The sequence below is a fragment of the Osmerus mordax genome, chromosome 13, assembly GCF_038355195.1.
Source record: "Osmerus mordax isolate fOsmMor3 chromosome 13, fOsmMor3.pri, whole genome shotgun sequence".
Lineage (NCBI taxonomy): Eukaryota > Metazoa > Chordata > Actinopteri > Osmeriformes > Osmeridae > Osmerus > Osmerus mordax.
The window spans coordinates 12,081,800-12,099,403 of record NC_090062.1 but is presented as its reverse complement, the minus strand read 5'-3'; the positions used below and the strand labels follow the sequence as shown (position 1 = coordinate 12,099,403).

Genomic DNA, 17,604 nt, shown 5'->3' with positions numbered 1-17,604 from the left:
TCAATCAGGAAAAAAACTAAAATACAATGGTGTGTTTAATTAAAATATTCACAACGTGATTCATTGTCAGTAGCTTGGTTATTGTCGTTTCATGTTCTTGGTCACAAGCACAACCAGCCAACTATTTGGCTGCATCTTCCAGCTTAGCCTTCCAGTATGTGGTTATTCTGCTGGTCAGCACTGAGTCTCCAGGGTGGCAGTGTGTGTGTGTGTGTGTGTGTGTGATCTGGGTGGTAACATCTCAGCCAGCCTGCCAGCCCACTGGTCCAGCTGCACACAGCACAGTACACACACTGGAGGGCTTGTAGGGTTCCCAGATTGGCCACAGCCATGTGTGTGTGTTGTGTGTGGTGTGTGTGTGTGTGTTGTGTGTGTGTAGTTTACAGTGCTGAGTGAAAGCAGCTGTCTCTGCATCCCCCCCCCCCTCTCTGTAAACACTCCACATCCGCTTTAATCACTGCCGCGTCCCACAGTTCTCTGCCAGCACTGAGCTCACCCTCATCCCCTCAAATCCTTCCCCTCAATGCCACGTCTGGGTCATACCCACCCACCCCCTAAATCCAGACTAGACTGGACTCACACACACACACACACACACCAAGACTGTGCCTGGACTCCACGCTGGCCTTAAACACAACTTTGTCAGCAGCCCTCTGAATCCACCTCTGCCTATTGGGAGGAGAGTCCCAGGAGGTCCTCTCTCTCTCTCTCTCTCTCTCTCTCTCTCTCTCTCTCTCTCTCTCTCTCTCTCTCTCTCTCTCTCTCTCTCTTTTCTCTCACTCTCTGTGTGCAGTAGGACTGCATGGAGGGTGGTAGCTCCACACACAGGGCTTACTCAGACACCCCTCCGTGGGCACAGGGAGACTCTCTGGGGGGAGGAATGAGAGCCAGGTCCCTGCCTGGTGGATACCCACCATCCATTCATATACAGACACACACACACACACACACACACACACACACTGTGGCCGAGCAATCCACTCACCACCTATGGCGTGCCCTTGCTGGAATCCCAGTTTTATATGGAAAGTACATGCATATGTATTCACATGGCCTGGGGTAGAATGTCCCTGAGCAAAATCAAACCAATCATTGAGAAGCTTCTATTCCTCCACGGCGCCAGCTAATTACATCTCTCCTTTATTAACGGGGACGGAGGTATATTCTACACATCGAGTTATTCTGCATTTCATATCTTGTTCCACTCTTTAAATGTCAGTCCTGTCGTTAGTGTATCCGTTTGATTTTAGCACTGGCCACACACCCCAGACCATATCATGTCCTTCAAGAACAGAGCCGCCTTTCAGTTCAAATCACTTTAGCTTGTCCATGTACATTATCCATGTTGATTATAATTACGCTGTTATACCATAAATAGCATATCTTTTTTTGTTTGAGGTATATCTATATCAAACCTTCACTAAATGGTCACATTGGATTAGGATTTATTTATTTAGAAATTAAGATTTACATCCATCTACTTAGTACTTAGGTTAGGCTACTAGGAAACTGTTGAGAGGAGCCTGACTGAGCCATGCATGATTTCCAATGTGCTTTCATGTGTACTTGTTGCAAACGTCCAATAAACTTAAACTTAAATAAACTATAGTTAAGGTGATAGTTATGAAACCTTCCATAGGCTAGAACAGGGGGACATATCCTACAGAATGGGATGATAGGGATGGTGGGGGTGCGCAGGAGGAGGGGTATCCATGGTTGTGTGTTGTTGGGGAGATTCTGCAGGGCGATGTAATTAGACTCTGGGTTGGTGAGGAGGTGGTTGGTGTAGGGGCAGCTCTAATCCCCTTTGTCAACCTCCCGCCGTGGTGTCAGGACTCATATAGGGCCTCGCTGGCCTTACCCAAGAACAGGAACACCACAGCGGGGGGGGGGGGGGGGGGGGGGGGGGGGCAACGGTGTGTGTGTGAGTGTGTGTGTGTGTGGGTGCCCGGGGTGCCTCAAGAGCTGGCCTCAAACATGTAACCCCTGTTGGAACCAGCGGCGGCGAAGCGAACGCAAACGACTGTGGAGGCGTGCGGGCGGTGGAGCGGGCGCCCTGTGTGCGTCCTGTGGTTCTCTGTGCCCTCTGTCAGCGCCACTCAGAGGCTCAGCGTTCCCACTCTGCCCGCTCAGGGCTCTGCCAGCCGGGGAGGGGCTGCTCGCACGGCGGGGGCCACCCCCGTTAGCTTAGCACGTTAGCACTCATAGACTTTTAATGAAAGAGAACGATTTCAGGGACTGTTTGTTGTCCATCGCTGTCAACTTAACATTTGGGTAGGGATAGTCATATGAAAAAATGTAAGGTGGATTTATGCAGAGATGCAGCCAACACAGGAATTCTGCAGACCCAGACCTCTTTACAGAGAGTGCAACATCAAGACTTCCTTACTGATTCTATGTAACAAACTCTCTCCGCTTCACAAAATCCCTTCAGGCTGTATCCATATGAAAGAAAATGGAAGATATATAAGCACTGTAGCTGGTGAGAAGTCAGACTTGGTTGTGAGGAATGGCTGAGATCTCTACTGGCCTATAACACATTGCAGCTTCTGTAAACAATGATTGTTGATATTAGTATATTGCCAGATTCATCATTGTAGCTACAATCCTCTTGAGCATCCTTAGCCAGCTAGCCTGCATACAAACACAGTAAATCTCCCTACCGCGGCAACCACACGCTGCCTCAAATGGGCTCCGGAATGAGCCCTATTCAAATAGACTGCGTCTTTACCAATGTATTGCCTTCATTGAATCACCATGAACAAACAGCGCTAGTGCATGTATACCAAAATGAAAATGAGTTTTCTTCCATGGCACTTCAGGGATATTGTATTGTAACATCCAAGAGACTTGTGTTGTCAGAAGCACAGTTGAAGGAGAAATGAAATTGGCTACTTATAAGTTGCATTGAGTTTTCATGCGTAAATGGACAGTTATGATAAACCCATGACGTACAAAAAGCTATTGGATTAGGTCCACTTGGCCTCGATGTGTGATTTAGTGCTGAAGTCAAAGCATGGTAGAGTGAGCTCCTGGTTGTGTGTCTCTCTCTAAGGGACGATGATGACATCAATGACGTGGCGTCCATGGCCGGGGTGAACCTGAACGAGGAGAGCGCTCGTATTCTGGCAACCAACTCCGAGCTGGTGGGCACTCAGATCCGCTCCTGTAAGGACGAGGCCTTCCTCCACCCAGGTCTGCTGCACAAACGCATCCTGGAGACAGGTAACTGCACCAAGCGCACCCATACACGTCCATGCTGAATACAGTTAGTTATCGGCATAGTTTTGTAGTTCACCTTAGAACTTCAGATTCAACCATTTATTGTTGTATTATGACTATTATGAACTCACAATATGTCTACCACAAACTTTTGCTGTGGCTTCCGAATATAGGCCAGACACTCAGTGAATGATGAAATCCATCTGTTTCTTTCTGTGTTTTTATCTAGTTGTTTTTCCATTTTGTAGTGTCATCACTAAAGACAGTTTGATTTGCCTTCCCTGATGTTCCTGGGCAAAGCCTGTTTCTCTTTTGGCCCCTCAGTTTAAATTTGGTACATTTAACAGTTCTTTCACCTCCTTTAATGAATTCTTCAGTGGCTGTCTGAACTTACTAGACCCCAGGCTCAGACATAAATACTTTATAGGTCTGTCTTTTGAAGGCTTCTTGTCAGATTGTCCTGTAGACTGAGAGGAGAATTCAGAGCTGCTAGTTCCAAGACCACAGTATGTTCTCTCTCATAGGATTTTATTGTGTGCGTGCGTTAACTTGACAAAAGCAGATTCGCTCTCTGTTCCTTCGCCTGTCCATGTAAGAGTCAACCGTGTGATAGTATCTCCTCTGGCCTGGGACGATAGTCAACGGTATTACATGCCACTTAGGTTAGCACAATCCAGGTTTTTGTTATATCTGTGTCAAGCAAACGCGTGAGGGTGCAAATGAGTGTTATTACTCCAAACAACTGTCCTCAGTAAGTCACACGCCAGACGTCTGAAAAAAAGACACGGTATAATTCGGCACAACAGCGAGTTCCGTAGTACTCTTCCTGTTTTACTTCAATTAAGTATCCTTGGATTAGCAGACAGGCCCACGGGTCACAAGCATCTCACTGGTACCTCGGTGTGGTTGTTATCCCGTCACCCGGGGAACAGAAGGCCGTCAAAAATGTAAATCGTCCTCTGGGGGCACTGTGTGGCGCGGGCAGGAGGCCACAGCGCCCCCTGCTGGGGAGTGGCACTCGGGTGGCTTTGTTGTGTCAGTGATTGGCCGCCGTGCAGTCTCTGCTGACAGCAGACCAAGGGAGGCTCCCCGGCCTGCCAACTCGGCTCAATCAGAGAAGCGCTACCCTTCTTCCTCCGTCTCTAACACAACACAACACAATGCAGCCCGGAATTACCTCTCTGCTCACTGCCTCCATGCCCTGCTTTGCTGCCTTCCTCTCCTGCCTCCCTGCCCTGTCTTGCTGCCTCCATACCCTGCCTCCCTGCTCTGCCTCTGTACCCTGCCTCCTTGCTCTGCCTTGCTGCTTACGTACCCTGCCTCCCTAACCTGCCTGCCTGCCTCTTTGCCCTGCCTCCCCATGTCTGCTCTTCCTTCCTGTCCTCTGCCCTCCCATCTCTCTCTGCTGCTCCTGCTGGACAGGCAGGTGGATGTTGGTCTGATTTTGTCCTTCAGGTTTAAATGTAGATTAGGAAGAGGTTCCCTCCCCTCGCTTCTTTCTCTGTCTGCCTCTCTCTATCTGTCTCTCTCTCATTTTGTCATCCTCTATCTAGCCTCTTTCATCATGCTCTCTATCTCACTCTGCCCCCCTCCTACCTCCTACACCCTCTCCCTCATTCGCTCCCACTCTCTCCCTCTCCCTCATAGTTCTTCAGGCTTGTCCTTGAGCCGGAGGCCAGCTTCATTTGTGAAAAACCGCAAACAGCAACTCCCTCCTGACTCTCAGGGACTCGAACACAAGCACAGCTGGAGTTCTGCAGAAACAGCCTCTCAAAGTAAATGATGGTGCATGGGTACCTCAGAGGTCCAACTCTGCAGAGACACGCTCAAGAACACGCAAATCCAAAGAGACGAGAGCAGAGTGCAGCTAGTTCCCTGGCCCGGTTAAGGGCAGCTGTGGCGTACCCGAAAGTTAAAACAAATCCAGGAAAAGACGATGAAAACAAATAGAAATGAACGGAAATCCTTTTAATTCAGTGTAAACTCTCCTAAGCTAGGTACTAGCATGGCCTACATTACAGCTAAATAAGGAATGTGGATCTTTCTTCCAGAATCAGCTTTCTTTGGCCCGGTCCCTCAATGTTTTTATAAAATATTGATGATCCTCGAAGCCCCCTATATTTCAGGGGATGGGAGCATTTTTCTGTTTTTACCCTTTGACATCGCTTGAGACCCAAAGAAAATGTTTATGTATTGTAACACCAATTATCAGGCTCATAGCAATCTAAATTATTTCAAAATATTCAACAGAAAAAAATAACTGTATTGCACAGTTGATTAATATAATTGGTGTGGTTTACTTAAAAGGTTGCCAGAGAGAAAAATATGTTAATGGTATTAGACTATTCAACTCCTCTGTGTTGCCACTTCAGAAACTAGTTTTGCTCCTACTAAAATGATCGTTTAAAGTTAGGTGGACTTCCACCTAACTTTAAAACTACTTCCGTTAAACTATATAGATGGCTATATACTGTAGGTATAATATTCACACAGCGCAGGTGCTGTGATTCAAAAGGTGAATCTTTTATTAAAGACGCCACAAGTTTGGGGAGGTGTTTATGTTGGACTTCTGGGTGTGTGTGTGTTGTGTGTGTGTGTGTGTGTGTGTGGGTTCTCACAGCTAAGAAGTATGGAGTCAGTGAAGTTCCTCTGGAGGCTGCCACCTTCATCTCTCACGCCACTCAGTCTCGTCTGCGCACCGTTCTGGAGAAGGTGTCCGCTATCGCACAGCACAGACTGGATGCTTGTAAAGTAAGTTTCATACTCACATGCACACATACACACACACAGCCAAATTCACAAGCAACAAGATATTGCCAGTACTTTTTACACTAAAGTGATAAATAGTTTAGTGCAGCGTTCACAGTCTGTCAGAACACAAACAAACACAAACACACGCACAGAGGTGGGTCGCTATTGTCTTTAGTGACATAAACATCTAGCATTGAATGTATCCATGTTACCACATCTAATTGGTGCATATTAAAGCATGAATCCAAACAGCGCTCGCCCGTTAAGAGAGCAGAGAAACACGGAAACTTTGAAACGCTGTTTTTCTGCGTCGGGAGGAAGGCAGGCTGGAAAGGGAGCGTGGCGCTGCAGCTGCCCTTGTATTGTTTTGCCTTTTTTGCGGTTTGTAAATGAGGCGTGTTAGAAGCACAGAGCCCCCGTTCTCTCTCTGAAGCCACTCTGTTGACATCAGCGAAAAAGCCGCAGCGGCCTTTATGGAGCACGGCGGCGGCGGGAGCAGAAGAATCGTTCGGCGGAGGAGTGCAGGCTCAGCTCGGAACAAAGGATGGAGGGGGGGATGAGAGAGGCGCGGCGACAGACCTTCTGATGTCTGTCTCCCTCTGCTCCGTGCCACGGAGATCCTCACATCGCCACACACAGAGAGAACGAGGGATAGAGGAGGAGGAGAGGAGCGGATACAGGGGTGGAGGTGGGGAGGGGGGAGGGGGGGGGCGGAGGACGGGGGGGGGGGGAGCTGCTTAGGAGACGAGCACACACGCTCACAAGCGAAGTAAACAATTATCGTATTAACTTTTTGATGACCCACAAACTTTGTTTTCCCCTCCAACTTGTCTCCCGTGATCTCCTGAGTGCGAGGCGGCACGTTCCACAGAAGGTGATCCGTGTAAACAAAGAACACTGGTGGTTGAGTTGATGCTGTGTCTAAAGTTGTATACCGTATGTTTATCCAAACTTGTGGTTGATTATCTCATTTCTCATCTTCACATACCCGCCATTCTAATTCATTCTCTTGCAATCTCGCCCTCCCTCTCGCCTCCTCTCCCCCTCTTTCTCTCTCTCTCTAAGGATGACGACTGGTACGAGCAGTCAGGAGAAGTACGGTCGCAGCTTAAGTTCTTTGAACATCTGGAGAGGATGGAGAAGCAGAGGAAAGATGAGCAGGAGAGAGAAATTCTGCTGAAGGCAGCCAAAGTAGGTTCTCAGTAGTGTCAAGCACGCCCGTGCCCAAATATTTCCATCACTGTGTGTTTGGTCAACTCTTTAGATCCAGGTGCTTGTAATGAGTTCATTAAAAGGTAAAAAGGCCTTAGTAAGTTAGTAGGTCCTATTAACACATATTCATGTTAATAAGCGTCTGATAAGGCCCTTATTACCTACTAATGCTTAGTACAAGCACCTGGACCTAATGTGTTTGTGTGTATGTGTGTGCTGTGGTGTGTGTCTTGTAGTCCTGTGCTAGACTCCTAACAGATGAAATAGACTGTGACCTCGGTGGAATAACATGACTGCCCCCTCCTTCCCCACCTGATCGCCCAGAGGCTATTCCACCCTTTCCTTCCTTCCCCCAACACATCATGGACCGGGATGGTTCCTCCAATTCAACACTATTCTGTATCATCATCACACACACACACACACACACACAAACTTTTGGACCTCACAAGAGTAGCACATGCTACCAGCCAGTTTACACCGCGAGTGACAGAGAGTTTATAGTTGAAAAGGTGTCCGGGAGTTCAAAAGATCGACACTGTCCGTTGTGAACAGGAACACCCCCCAAGGTGAATCAAATTATTTTAATCATTTTGAATGGACCTAATGTCCCTGCCTAAAGACCCTCAATGTCTTAATAGGGTTATTAAGGTATTAGAAACCTGCTAGTGGATGAACAGCTACTCAACCACTAGCCTGGTCGATGACAGTATTACCAAGCAAAGAGACCCATTAGAGTGAACCAGAAGTTATATAAAGGTGATGAATGGTCTTAACACTAATTATTTCCATTAAAAAAAATGAAAAAATATAAAAAAAGATTTCCATTTAGCATTTATGTACTCTACAAGCAGTATCACTTGTAAAACTGACTGATTTATTGTGCTAGGCTAGCAGGCTCCTCAGGATGATAGCCAGTCACATCATATTGGAGTTTATACCTACGCCGCTGTGTTCACTGCATGTTTATGAACGCACGGAGCACTTCAGGTAGGCACATGGACCCTCACACTGTACGCATCTTGTCCTTTCCTGGTGAGAGGGAAACGAGGACAGCTGACAGAGGAGATGTAAAGCATGCCAGTGGCACCGTGGCCCTTTGTAAACAGTCCATCTGTGTCCCCTCCCTCCTCCATCCCGACCGCCTCCCTCCCTCCCTCTTGCCAGCCCCTTCCGTTCAATTCGACCTCTTAAATAAGAGCCGGGCTAAAATAATCCCTCCTCCACCAGTGTCCATTTGAAATATGACTCAAGTCTTGGGGGATGCTCCGTCCAACCGGAGGGCAAATGCATTAGTCTTAGTTGAGACACCGACCAGTACGTGAACCGCCTGATATATTTAAAGCCAATTAGCAAGGAGGAGGGCAGGACCACTGCCTCTGTGCATGAGCTGGTGAGCGAAAGAGAGATGGAGGGAGGGAGGCTGGCCAGGAGTGTGGAATGTCTGGCAGTGGAGCGCCACAAGGCTTGCTAACTAACTAGCTGGTGTTTGATTACCTTTAGTAGAAAGAAGAGCTGTGAATATTATTGATGGTAATAGAATATCTTATTGGGAAGCCCCATGTTTGTTTATATGAGCGAGACTCTCTAGTGCAGTGGTGTTACTTCACGTGCTAAAAACTCATGGCCTACAAGATGATATTCCTAACCTTGACTACAAACTAATACATATTGAATTATTTGTTGTTCAATAATTCTATTGCCTTGCTTTATACAGAACAAGTCCAGGTTGTACTACCTAATAGACTTCATTAGTACTGTACACAGACATTCTGCTAGGCAAGAGGGTTATGATTTGGCACTAGGCCAGTCTTGCTTCAGAACAAGGTGTGTTATCTGCTTAAGAGTTAAAGTGAAGTCCCCAGACCGCACGCTCCCTCCGGAGGACTGTGCTGCTGTGGGCCCTGCTGGGACAGGCACAGAACCAGAGACAAGACGCACACTTTCCCCTGAATCTCCTCACACCCTATGCCCCCAGTCTGCAGGCTTGTACGGAATTTTTAATAACCCTCCCCCCTTTTGATTAAAACCTGCCGCGAGCGTCTTATTTACGGCAGGATTTGGAGCGGGTTTAAAGGCCACAGGGCCCCCGGGCGCTCTCTTGCACTTCTATGAATTCAAATACGATGTCCTTGACACCCAGTATCCTGTTCCCATTTTGTACTATTTTTGTGCCGGTTGCAACAGATGAGGGGGTCCTTAAACCAGCTGTTAACCTGTGTTTTTTTCCTCCCTCCCTCTCTTTCTCTCTCTCCACCCCCCCCTCCACCCCCCCCTCCACCCCCGCCCCTTAATTCGCCAGAGTCGCTCCAGGCAAGAGGACCCAGAGCAGGCTCGCTTGAAACAGAAAGCTAAGGAGGTAAGCGCTGTGGAGATCATTACCCTTGACATTTGAAGACTTTGCTGTATTAATTTTTCATGCCTCGCTACATATGTAATGCCATTTAAAAGTCTGACTTACAAAGTTGGAGGAATTATTTGTGCTGATTGATGTCCGCGTTTGGAAAAGTGATTTTCCTTTCTAGCGAGCACAGCACACACACCAAAGACATCCTCCCACTCTGTCTGTCTCCGTCTCTCTCTCAACCACCCCCCCCCCCCATGCCCCTCATGCCCCCCCCCCCCATTCACTTTCTCTTGCTCCAGATAACATTTGGGTAACTGCCACTCATTGTGCACCGGTGTTTTTAAGGAGATAGATTGAGGGACCTATTGAAGGTGTTTCAGATTCACAATACCAGTTTCAGTATTAACAATTTGCATTCGAAAGGACCAATAGAAGCTGTTTTACTTCCCTAGTTATAGATACACTTGACTCCAAAGGATTGTTGAAGCTAGGTACAAAGGATCCCAATTGGAGACGTCGCAAATGAAGTAGAAAGCCATGGCTTCTGTTTGTAGAATAGAGTTGTTTTTGTCCTCCCAGTTTAAGACGGAAGCGTGTCAATTCCCAGTGGATCCAAAAGTAGACCACTCTTCCTCTTCCTCATCTTGCGGTTGGTTAACTTGGCATGCGTAAGTGGAATAGTTCTGATACGCTGAAAGTTAGTGCCTGTTGATGTTTACTCCAGAAGAAGTAAACACATACACAATGAGTGTCATTTGGACAAGGACCTTGTACACATTGCTAGAATGGCGCGATACTGAGAGATGGAGATAGCGTCACCATAATGTTCCCTCAACACCTGATAAAATGCTGAATAGTTTGAATTCCGCGAGCATAAGGTTCAAACGGATTTAAGGTAAGTGTCTTCCCTGTTTGAGAGATCTCCTGCCACCAGCAAGCGTGGCATGCCATGGTTTCCAAGCCCTCAGACTAGATCTCAACCTACCCATAAGCCTGCGTGTATGCAAATTAGGTAGTGTAATAGGCTGTGCGATAGGTTTGCCCGAGGCCGTGTGATCAAAGTGGATCTCCTCCCTGTTAAGTGGCAGGCCGCTCGTCATCTGGATACAGCCAGATTAGCTACTGTGAAGCGCCAGCGCATGCACATTCTCATTTTCATTTGGAATTTTAAGAAGGTGTGTGTGTGTGTGTACGTGTAGGGGGGGTGGCGGTGAAATTGTTACTTTATGTAATGTTCTGCGCGACAGGGATGGCACATTTCTCCCCCTCTCTCGCTCTCTCTTTTTACCCCTCCTTTTTTTTTTTTTTTTTTGCTTAATGGCCGTCGTTTCTCAGGCCCGTGCCTCTGCGGTTTTCATCACCTGACTGGCTCAAGGGGACAGAGCTGGCTGTTTGTGTCACCACAGACTCCGCCAGGACGGCAGCTCACACATCTGCGCAAATTTCATCTGGATAATGAGCTTGGGCTTCTCTTCCAGGCAAGGGGTGGAGGAGCCAGCTCCCTCCCTCCCTCCCACCCCAGCCCCCTTTTCCTCATGTCCCTGCCGAAATTTGTTCCGAAAGATGGAACGACACCGTGTTACACACCTCGACAAGGCGCTGTGCTCAAATTGAGTTGCATGATTTGTTTGTAAAAGGGAGAGGAGAGTGGTATATTAAGAGGATGGAGCAGGAGCTGGTTCGCTTTCTTATTTTTATGGTGTGCTAGTGAAGCGTTACACCTGTTCTGATACGGAAGAATGCATGTTAGAGAAGCCTGAATAATCTGTTGTCATGTTAGCCAGGGCCCTTGATCTTAGGCTTCTACCTACCGCCTGCCCCCCCCCCCCCGCCCCCCCATCCCTTCACCCCACCGCAGTACTGCTCCAGCCAGACAGCAGAAGACAGAGAGGCAAACTGAGGTGGTGCCTCGATTTCTACCATTCACTAACATTTGCCCAAAAGGTCAGATGGCCTATTTTAGAAATGCCCCCAGTGAAAATCAATGGGCAAAACGAGTATTCCCTTTTTGTTGTTGTTGTTGGGTCTGTGTGTGCTCTCTCTGATACTTCGCTGAGGCAGGAGGGGAGGCTCTGCCTAAACATCAGGTCCTCTCTGCTGATGAAAGAGAGAGAGGGGGGGGGGGGATGAGGGGAGTGAGAGAGGAGAGGGGCAGTATAGATACATCACCATGTCAGACACACAGACACACTGCGGCCACAGATTCATCATCCCAACCCCGTCTGCAGGCGGCTCCGGACAGAAGAGCTGAGAGGAGACGAGAGGAGGAGGAGGAGATGGGTGGGGAGGGATGTGGAGGGGAGAGGAGGAGGAGGAGATGGGTGGGGAGGGATGTGGAGGGGAGAGGAGGAGGAGGAGATGGGTGGGGAGGGATGTGGAGGGGAGAGGAGGAGGAGGAGATGGGTGGGGAGGGATGTGGAGGGGAGAGGAGGAGAAGAGGAGATGGGTGGGGAGGGATGTGGAGACGAGAGGAGGAGGAGGAGATGGGTGGGGAGGGATGTGGAGACGAGAGGAGGAGGAGGAGATGGGTGGGGAGGGATGTGGAGGGGAGAGGAGGAGAAGAGGAGATGGGTGGGGAGGGATGTGGAGGGGAGAGGAGGAGGAGGAGATGGGTGGGGAGGGATGTGGAGGGGAGAGGAGGAGGAGGAGATGGGTGGGGAGGGGAGAGGAGGAGGAGGAGATGGGTGGGGAGGGATGTGGAGGGGAGAGGAGGAGGAGGAGATGGGTGGGGAGGGATGTGGAGGGGAGAGGAGGAGGAGGAGGAGGAGAGGAAAGGAAGAACGGTCAGGTGGACATAAAAAGCGTTTTCTACCTGGCCGGTGTCTGTCCCCGACTTCCTATCTGCCCTGCCCATGCCCTCTCAGCTCCATCTCACACTATGACATCACCCTCTCAGGAAGCTCCGTTTACCCTGATCAGCTGGAAGGTGTCAGACAGAAGCACAAGAGACGTTTAGAGAAAAACCATAAGGAAATCTTTCCCTTTTTTAAGGGTGTGATTTCATACTGATGATCGCCGCCTCCTAATTTTCTTCTTTTCTATTAAACCAGTAAGGGAATGCAGGTCACTGATGTTTCAGGCTATGGCTTTAAGAATCTAATTTGTGGAAGGCGATAAATAATTTATAGTAAATGTGTTATTGGAAAAGCTCAATTATATTTAATCCACCACATGCAATGGCATGCTTGAGCGCTTGAGCCTCGTTTGAGCTTTGTAATTCCCCCCCCCAAAAAAAACATTATTTACATAATTGAAGTAGTTGGAAAATAGGTTAAAAACTTATAACACCATTTGTGACAGTCAAGGGGGAGTCTGAACAGGAAGTGCAACTGGTGAGTTTAGGAAATGACTGAGGCCTAAAATCACAACCTTAATAGTGTTGCTGCTCGAGCTTTGTCCGTGTCATTCCTTCATTACAAACCTTTGTAATGTGGATCTATCGATGAATGTTGTGGTGCCTACAGTAGTAGAATATTGTAACCAGGGTTGTTCCATGGTTGTTCCAGCATTTACAAATGACAGTGGGCCATCACAAGCAGGGCCGAATTCACGCGGGGCATGTGGGTGGTGGTGGGGATGGGTGTGGGGGATGTCTGCTCTCCCTCCCTGCCTCATCATCCATCCATCCAACCACTCATCCAGATCTGTGTCCTTGCAGCAATGCTCCACTTTTCGCTCAGAGTGATTCCAGACTCAGAGCTGTCCAATGGGAATCTCTGCTTTTTGTTAGAATAATTTTCCTCAAATATTTTTTTCTCCTCGGGCGTTCCGAGTGTTATTTATTTATTTTTGCCTCGTTTGCACACCAGGATTGCATGAAATGTCTTGAACCGCACTGCAATAAAATCCTGACCCCATTCAACTCTCAACCTTGCCAGCCTCCAATTAAAGACAGAGGCGTTGGATGTCCTGGCTGGATGCATAAACATCATCTCATTGCTGGGATCTGGATTGACTTCTTGAGTCCAATCAGAATCAACGTGTACAAACAGTGGTCATAGTTTTACATATTTCTCTGAACGCTATCCATCAGGAGGAAGCGTTAACTAGCATTAGGCTAGCGCACATGTTATCAGTGGTGGCTTGAAGGTCTAGCTAATGTGCTCCGGGACACAGGTTCGTGACTGCCCTCTCATCCTCCACATGTGACCCTGTAACATGTAGCCTGTAAAACGCCCGCGCACCAGCCCCCCCACCAGCCCCACCACCCCCAAACCTCAACAGCGGTTACACTGTGCTGGAACCTTATGCCAGGACAGACGCTTACTAAATAGCATGCATTAGTGCTCGTGCATCTGCGGTTCAGAGGTCTTTAATGCTGTGACCTCTCGGAAAGAGTGCCTCAGACAAGTGTACTTGTTTGAGGCACTCTTCCTTTATTAAACATGCCCTCTGGGGACCCCTGCCTAGCGGGCTACCCTGCCTGAATTCTCTATCAACTCTTCCAGAGTTTTCAATGTTGATTCTTACATTATCTGTTGATTGATACTCGTCAGTTCATGTTGTGTTGGCATTGAGGCTAACTGCATAAATTGGTCCTAGCTCATATGTGCATATATCTGATATCCCCGTCTTTTCAAATTCTTTTTTTACATTCAATGTTGAAGCGTTTCAACAATGCTGTTTGAGGGAGATCAAAGTGGATTTCTTTAACTATTAATTTAATTATAACATAATAAAGATCTGTTTTGAAGTCTCTGTATGCAGGGTACTAAATAGTCCACTCCGACACTATTCTTTATTTGTTGCTTTGTTGTCGGTAGTTTCAACTTTTCATAGTCCCCTCCCCCCTCTTCATCTCCCCGAGACATTACGAGGAGGATAGAAAAAGAAGCAGGCTTTTCAAAATACCTTTGGTGTTCCTGTGTGTTTTCGAATATTACAAAGTGCTGTAATGAGAAAGAAAACAACAAAAAAAGGAGATATGGCTCCGAGGGAGAGATAGCAGCGCGTCTCCTCTGTGCACCAGCCTGTAGGACCACTTTCTCTTTGTGCTGTGCTACCACTCCTTGGGACTCCTGCGACAGGGGAATTGAGTATACTGAGCTACGCTCGTGGCGAGGTGCCAGCCAGGCAGCCAGCCTCCCTGCCTGGGATGAGAGGGAGAGGAGGCAGGAGGCAGGACACGTTTCAATTAGGAAACAAACACAGCGCAGGAGAGGAGAGGAACAGGCTGGGACAGGGCGGGCCAAAACTCCTTCACTCCCTCACCCTTATGACCTCTCCACCTACCCCCCCCCCCCCCACACACACACACACACACACAAACACACACACACACTCAAACACACCTGCACACAATCGTCCACTCTTTGATTCTAAGACTATCGTTTTGTATAGAGCGGCGTGGGGTGGGGGGAGGAAGGGGGGTAGCGGGGGTCTTTGTGAGGTGATGCTAAGTGTGCCAGCTCTGCCCGCATGTTTCCATTAGATTGTCATGTTGGCTAATTAGCGAGCGGCAGCATGATTCACCTTGTTAATTAGAAGGACTTGCACACCATGGCCCTGCGGGCTGAGGGAAAGTGGAGCCCGGCCTCAGAGCCTGCAGTCGCCCGCTGCCTGTGAAGATTCTCCTCTCATCTACCTTCCCCACTTTTCTTCCCTTTTTTTGATTTGGAAATGAATAAATCATCGGGACCGTCCTCTTAGAGTGTGAATATCTGAGTTCATCTTTTACCCAGATGCAAATTAGACCTGATCAATGGAAAGGTGACGAGCAGCCGGGCAAACTGTTAAAGAAAGGAGAGAGGGGAAGAGAGAAATGTGGGGAGAGAGAGACAGAGAAAAGACTGCTAGCCCAAGCACGGTAGCATGTAGAGAGACAAAGCAAAATAACATTTAAAGTCTGAATTTTCCCTTAGATAAGCATTATTTTTAATGATCTCCCCTGTTTCGGCACTCTCTGTGTAATGCCTTTAATATGCTCATCTGTTATTCTACCTTGTATGTTCTAGTCAACACTATACTATTAAAGACTATTTCTACAAATGTTTTTCTGCCGCATAATAGCTTTGTGGGTAGGTTTTGACTGTTTTAATACAAACTCGACACAGATTTTATACAATCTTTTATAAACAGTCTTTTAATTTCTGCAAATAGGTTTCAAATGAATAGGGACCTCAGGGTCATGATAGTGGCACTCACATAATGACCTTAGCCCGAGGGAGAGCTGAAAGCCCAGAATAATTGGTGGTTGGCACTGGAATCTGAGCTGACGTAGCCTTTGGAGAGAACAGTGTGCACACAGCCAAGACCTGGAGGAGGGATACATGGCCATAAGTAACACATAGGACTGCAAACAGATTTAGGCTTCACTACTTCTATGATGTTGGCTTTTAATGGTGCCTCCTTTTTTCACAATCTGGGATTATTCAAATTTTATTTTATATTAATTTACCTTAGAACTTTCAAATAATGCTAATTTTGTGGTAATTATGCATAATTTGGGTTAAACATTATTTGCTATTCAGTCTAGAGACTTGTATTTGTTTTCAGTCCAGCTTTTTTGTACAATACTCTGTGTAAATATAATTTACATCAGCAACATGGTTTTTACATCCTGCTATGTAAGATCTGCACTATGGAAGCCTGAACGTGTGAAATCAACCTGTGGGTTCTACTACTACTACCATAGCAACCTCTTCCCACATCAGCGGGTATGTCGCAGATATGTCGACACATTCGGGGTGTACTGAGAGGATATGGGAGGGGGGGTTTACAATATGGGCTGCCCAGCCTCTTCTCCCCAAGCTAACTAACTACCAGGCATGGTAGATGAGGAAAAAGCCTTGCAGCGGTGAGGCTCCCAGATGTTCATGGAGCTGGGACAGACTGGCTCATGCACGAGCTGAGAGTGGGCTCTGCTGCTGCTGGTGTCAGGGGGATAAAACACATGGATGTAGCTGTAGAAGGAGTATCACACACTATCTCACACACACACACACACACACACATACACACACACATACACACAAACATTCCCTCTCTTTCTTTCATAGACATACTGGCTATCTATCCCTCTCTTACACATACACAGACACACATATACATACACATGCATTCTCTATCTAATATACACATTGTGTCTATCTATCTCTCTCTCTCTCTCTCTCTCTCTCTCTCTCTCTCTCTCTCTCTCTCTCTCTCTCTCTCTCTCTCTCTCTCTCTCTGTGTCATGCACACACACTCATGGCAGCCTGGTCTATATGGCTAGTTTCCCTAAAGGGTTTTCCTAAAGGATTTTCCTGCTGTGCCCCCTTGGACGAGGTGGGGTGGATGGGGGGTGGGGTTTGGAAGGGTGGTAGAGATGGACCCCCTGCCCTGCCTTTTTGTTATTCCCTTTGAGAGCCCCCCACCCCAGTTGTCTGTGACGTCAGGACTCCGTGTTCCGCTCCACCAAGGACATCTGTCTGTAAGCGTCTGGGGGGCCGTGAGCACAGCCCCGGGCCAGTCGGGAGAGGGAGAGAGAGAGAGAGAGAAAGAGAGAGAGAGGGAGAGAAAGAGAGAGAGAAAGAGAGAGAGGGAGAGAGGGAGAGAGAGAGAGAGAGAGAGAGAGAGAGAGAGAGAGAGAGAGAGAGAGAGAGAGAGAGGGAGAGAGAGAGAGAAAGCCTTTGTTACAAACCTGCATAGATAGAAAGCGTCAGGGCGTCCATCATGGAATCCTCTGCTCCCCTCTATGGGCTTAGTGCTCTGGGTCTTTCTGTCACCGTTCCACACATTTTTGCGTCATACGAGAATGCAGGGTCGTACATGGTGGTGAAGTGGACAAAAGGAGGGATTTTTGTTTTGATGGGATTTGACACTTGAAGGGCATTTTCAGCAAAGCATTTCAGTCAGGAAATTATTCAGAAAAAGCAAAAGAGTGACTGATTTAACAATTGGAAAACTGCAGTCACTCGGACGTGTCTTAAAAAGACAAACATTTACCTCCACTGAATACACATTATTTTACCAAACCCTTGCTCCTATATTTTTTGCCAGTTACTGTATGTTGGAATCAGCATCAGCTTTAGAGTGTTAGTCCAACTGTCACACATTGTAAATCTGTAACACCAGAAATTCACACCTCTAAT

The 17,604-nt window shown here is 47.6% G+C and overlaps 1 protein-coding gene across 1 annotated transcript in view; it reads left to right on the top strand.

Annotated features, from left to right (window-relative positions):
- LOC136955790 (transcription initiation factor TFIID subunit 4-like) overlaps positions 1-17,604 on the top strand; it is a 49,552-nt gene that overhangs the window by 11,991 nt on the left and 19,957 nt on the right. Inside the window, exons 9-12 of the mRNA XM_067249524.1 lie at positions 3,056-3,225; positions 5,843-5,973; positions 7,039-7,164; positions 9,488-9,544. Coding sequence (XP_067105625.1) covers positions 3,056-3,225; positions 5,843-5,973; positions 7,039-7,164; positions 9,488-9,544 — 484 coding nt within the window. The remainder of the gene's footprint in view (positions 1-3,055; positions 3,226-5,842; positions 5,974-7,038; positions 7,165-9,487; positions 9,545-17,604) is intronic.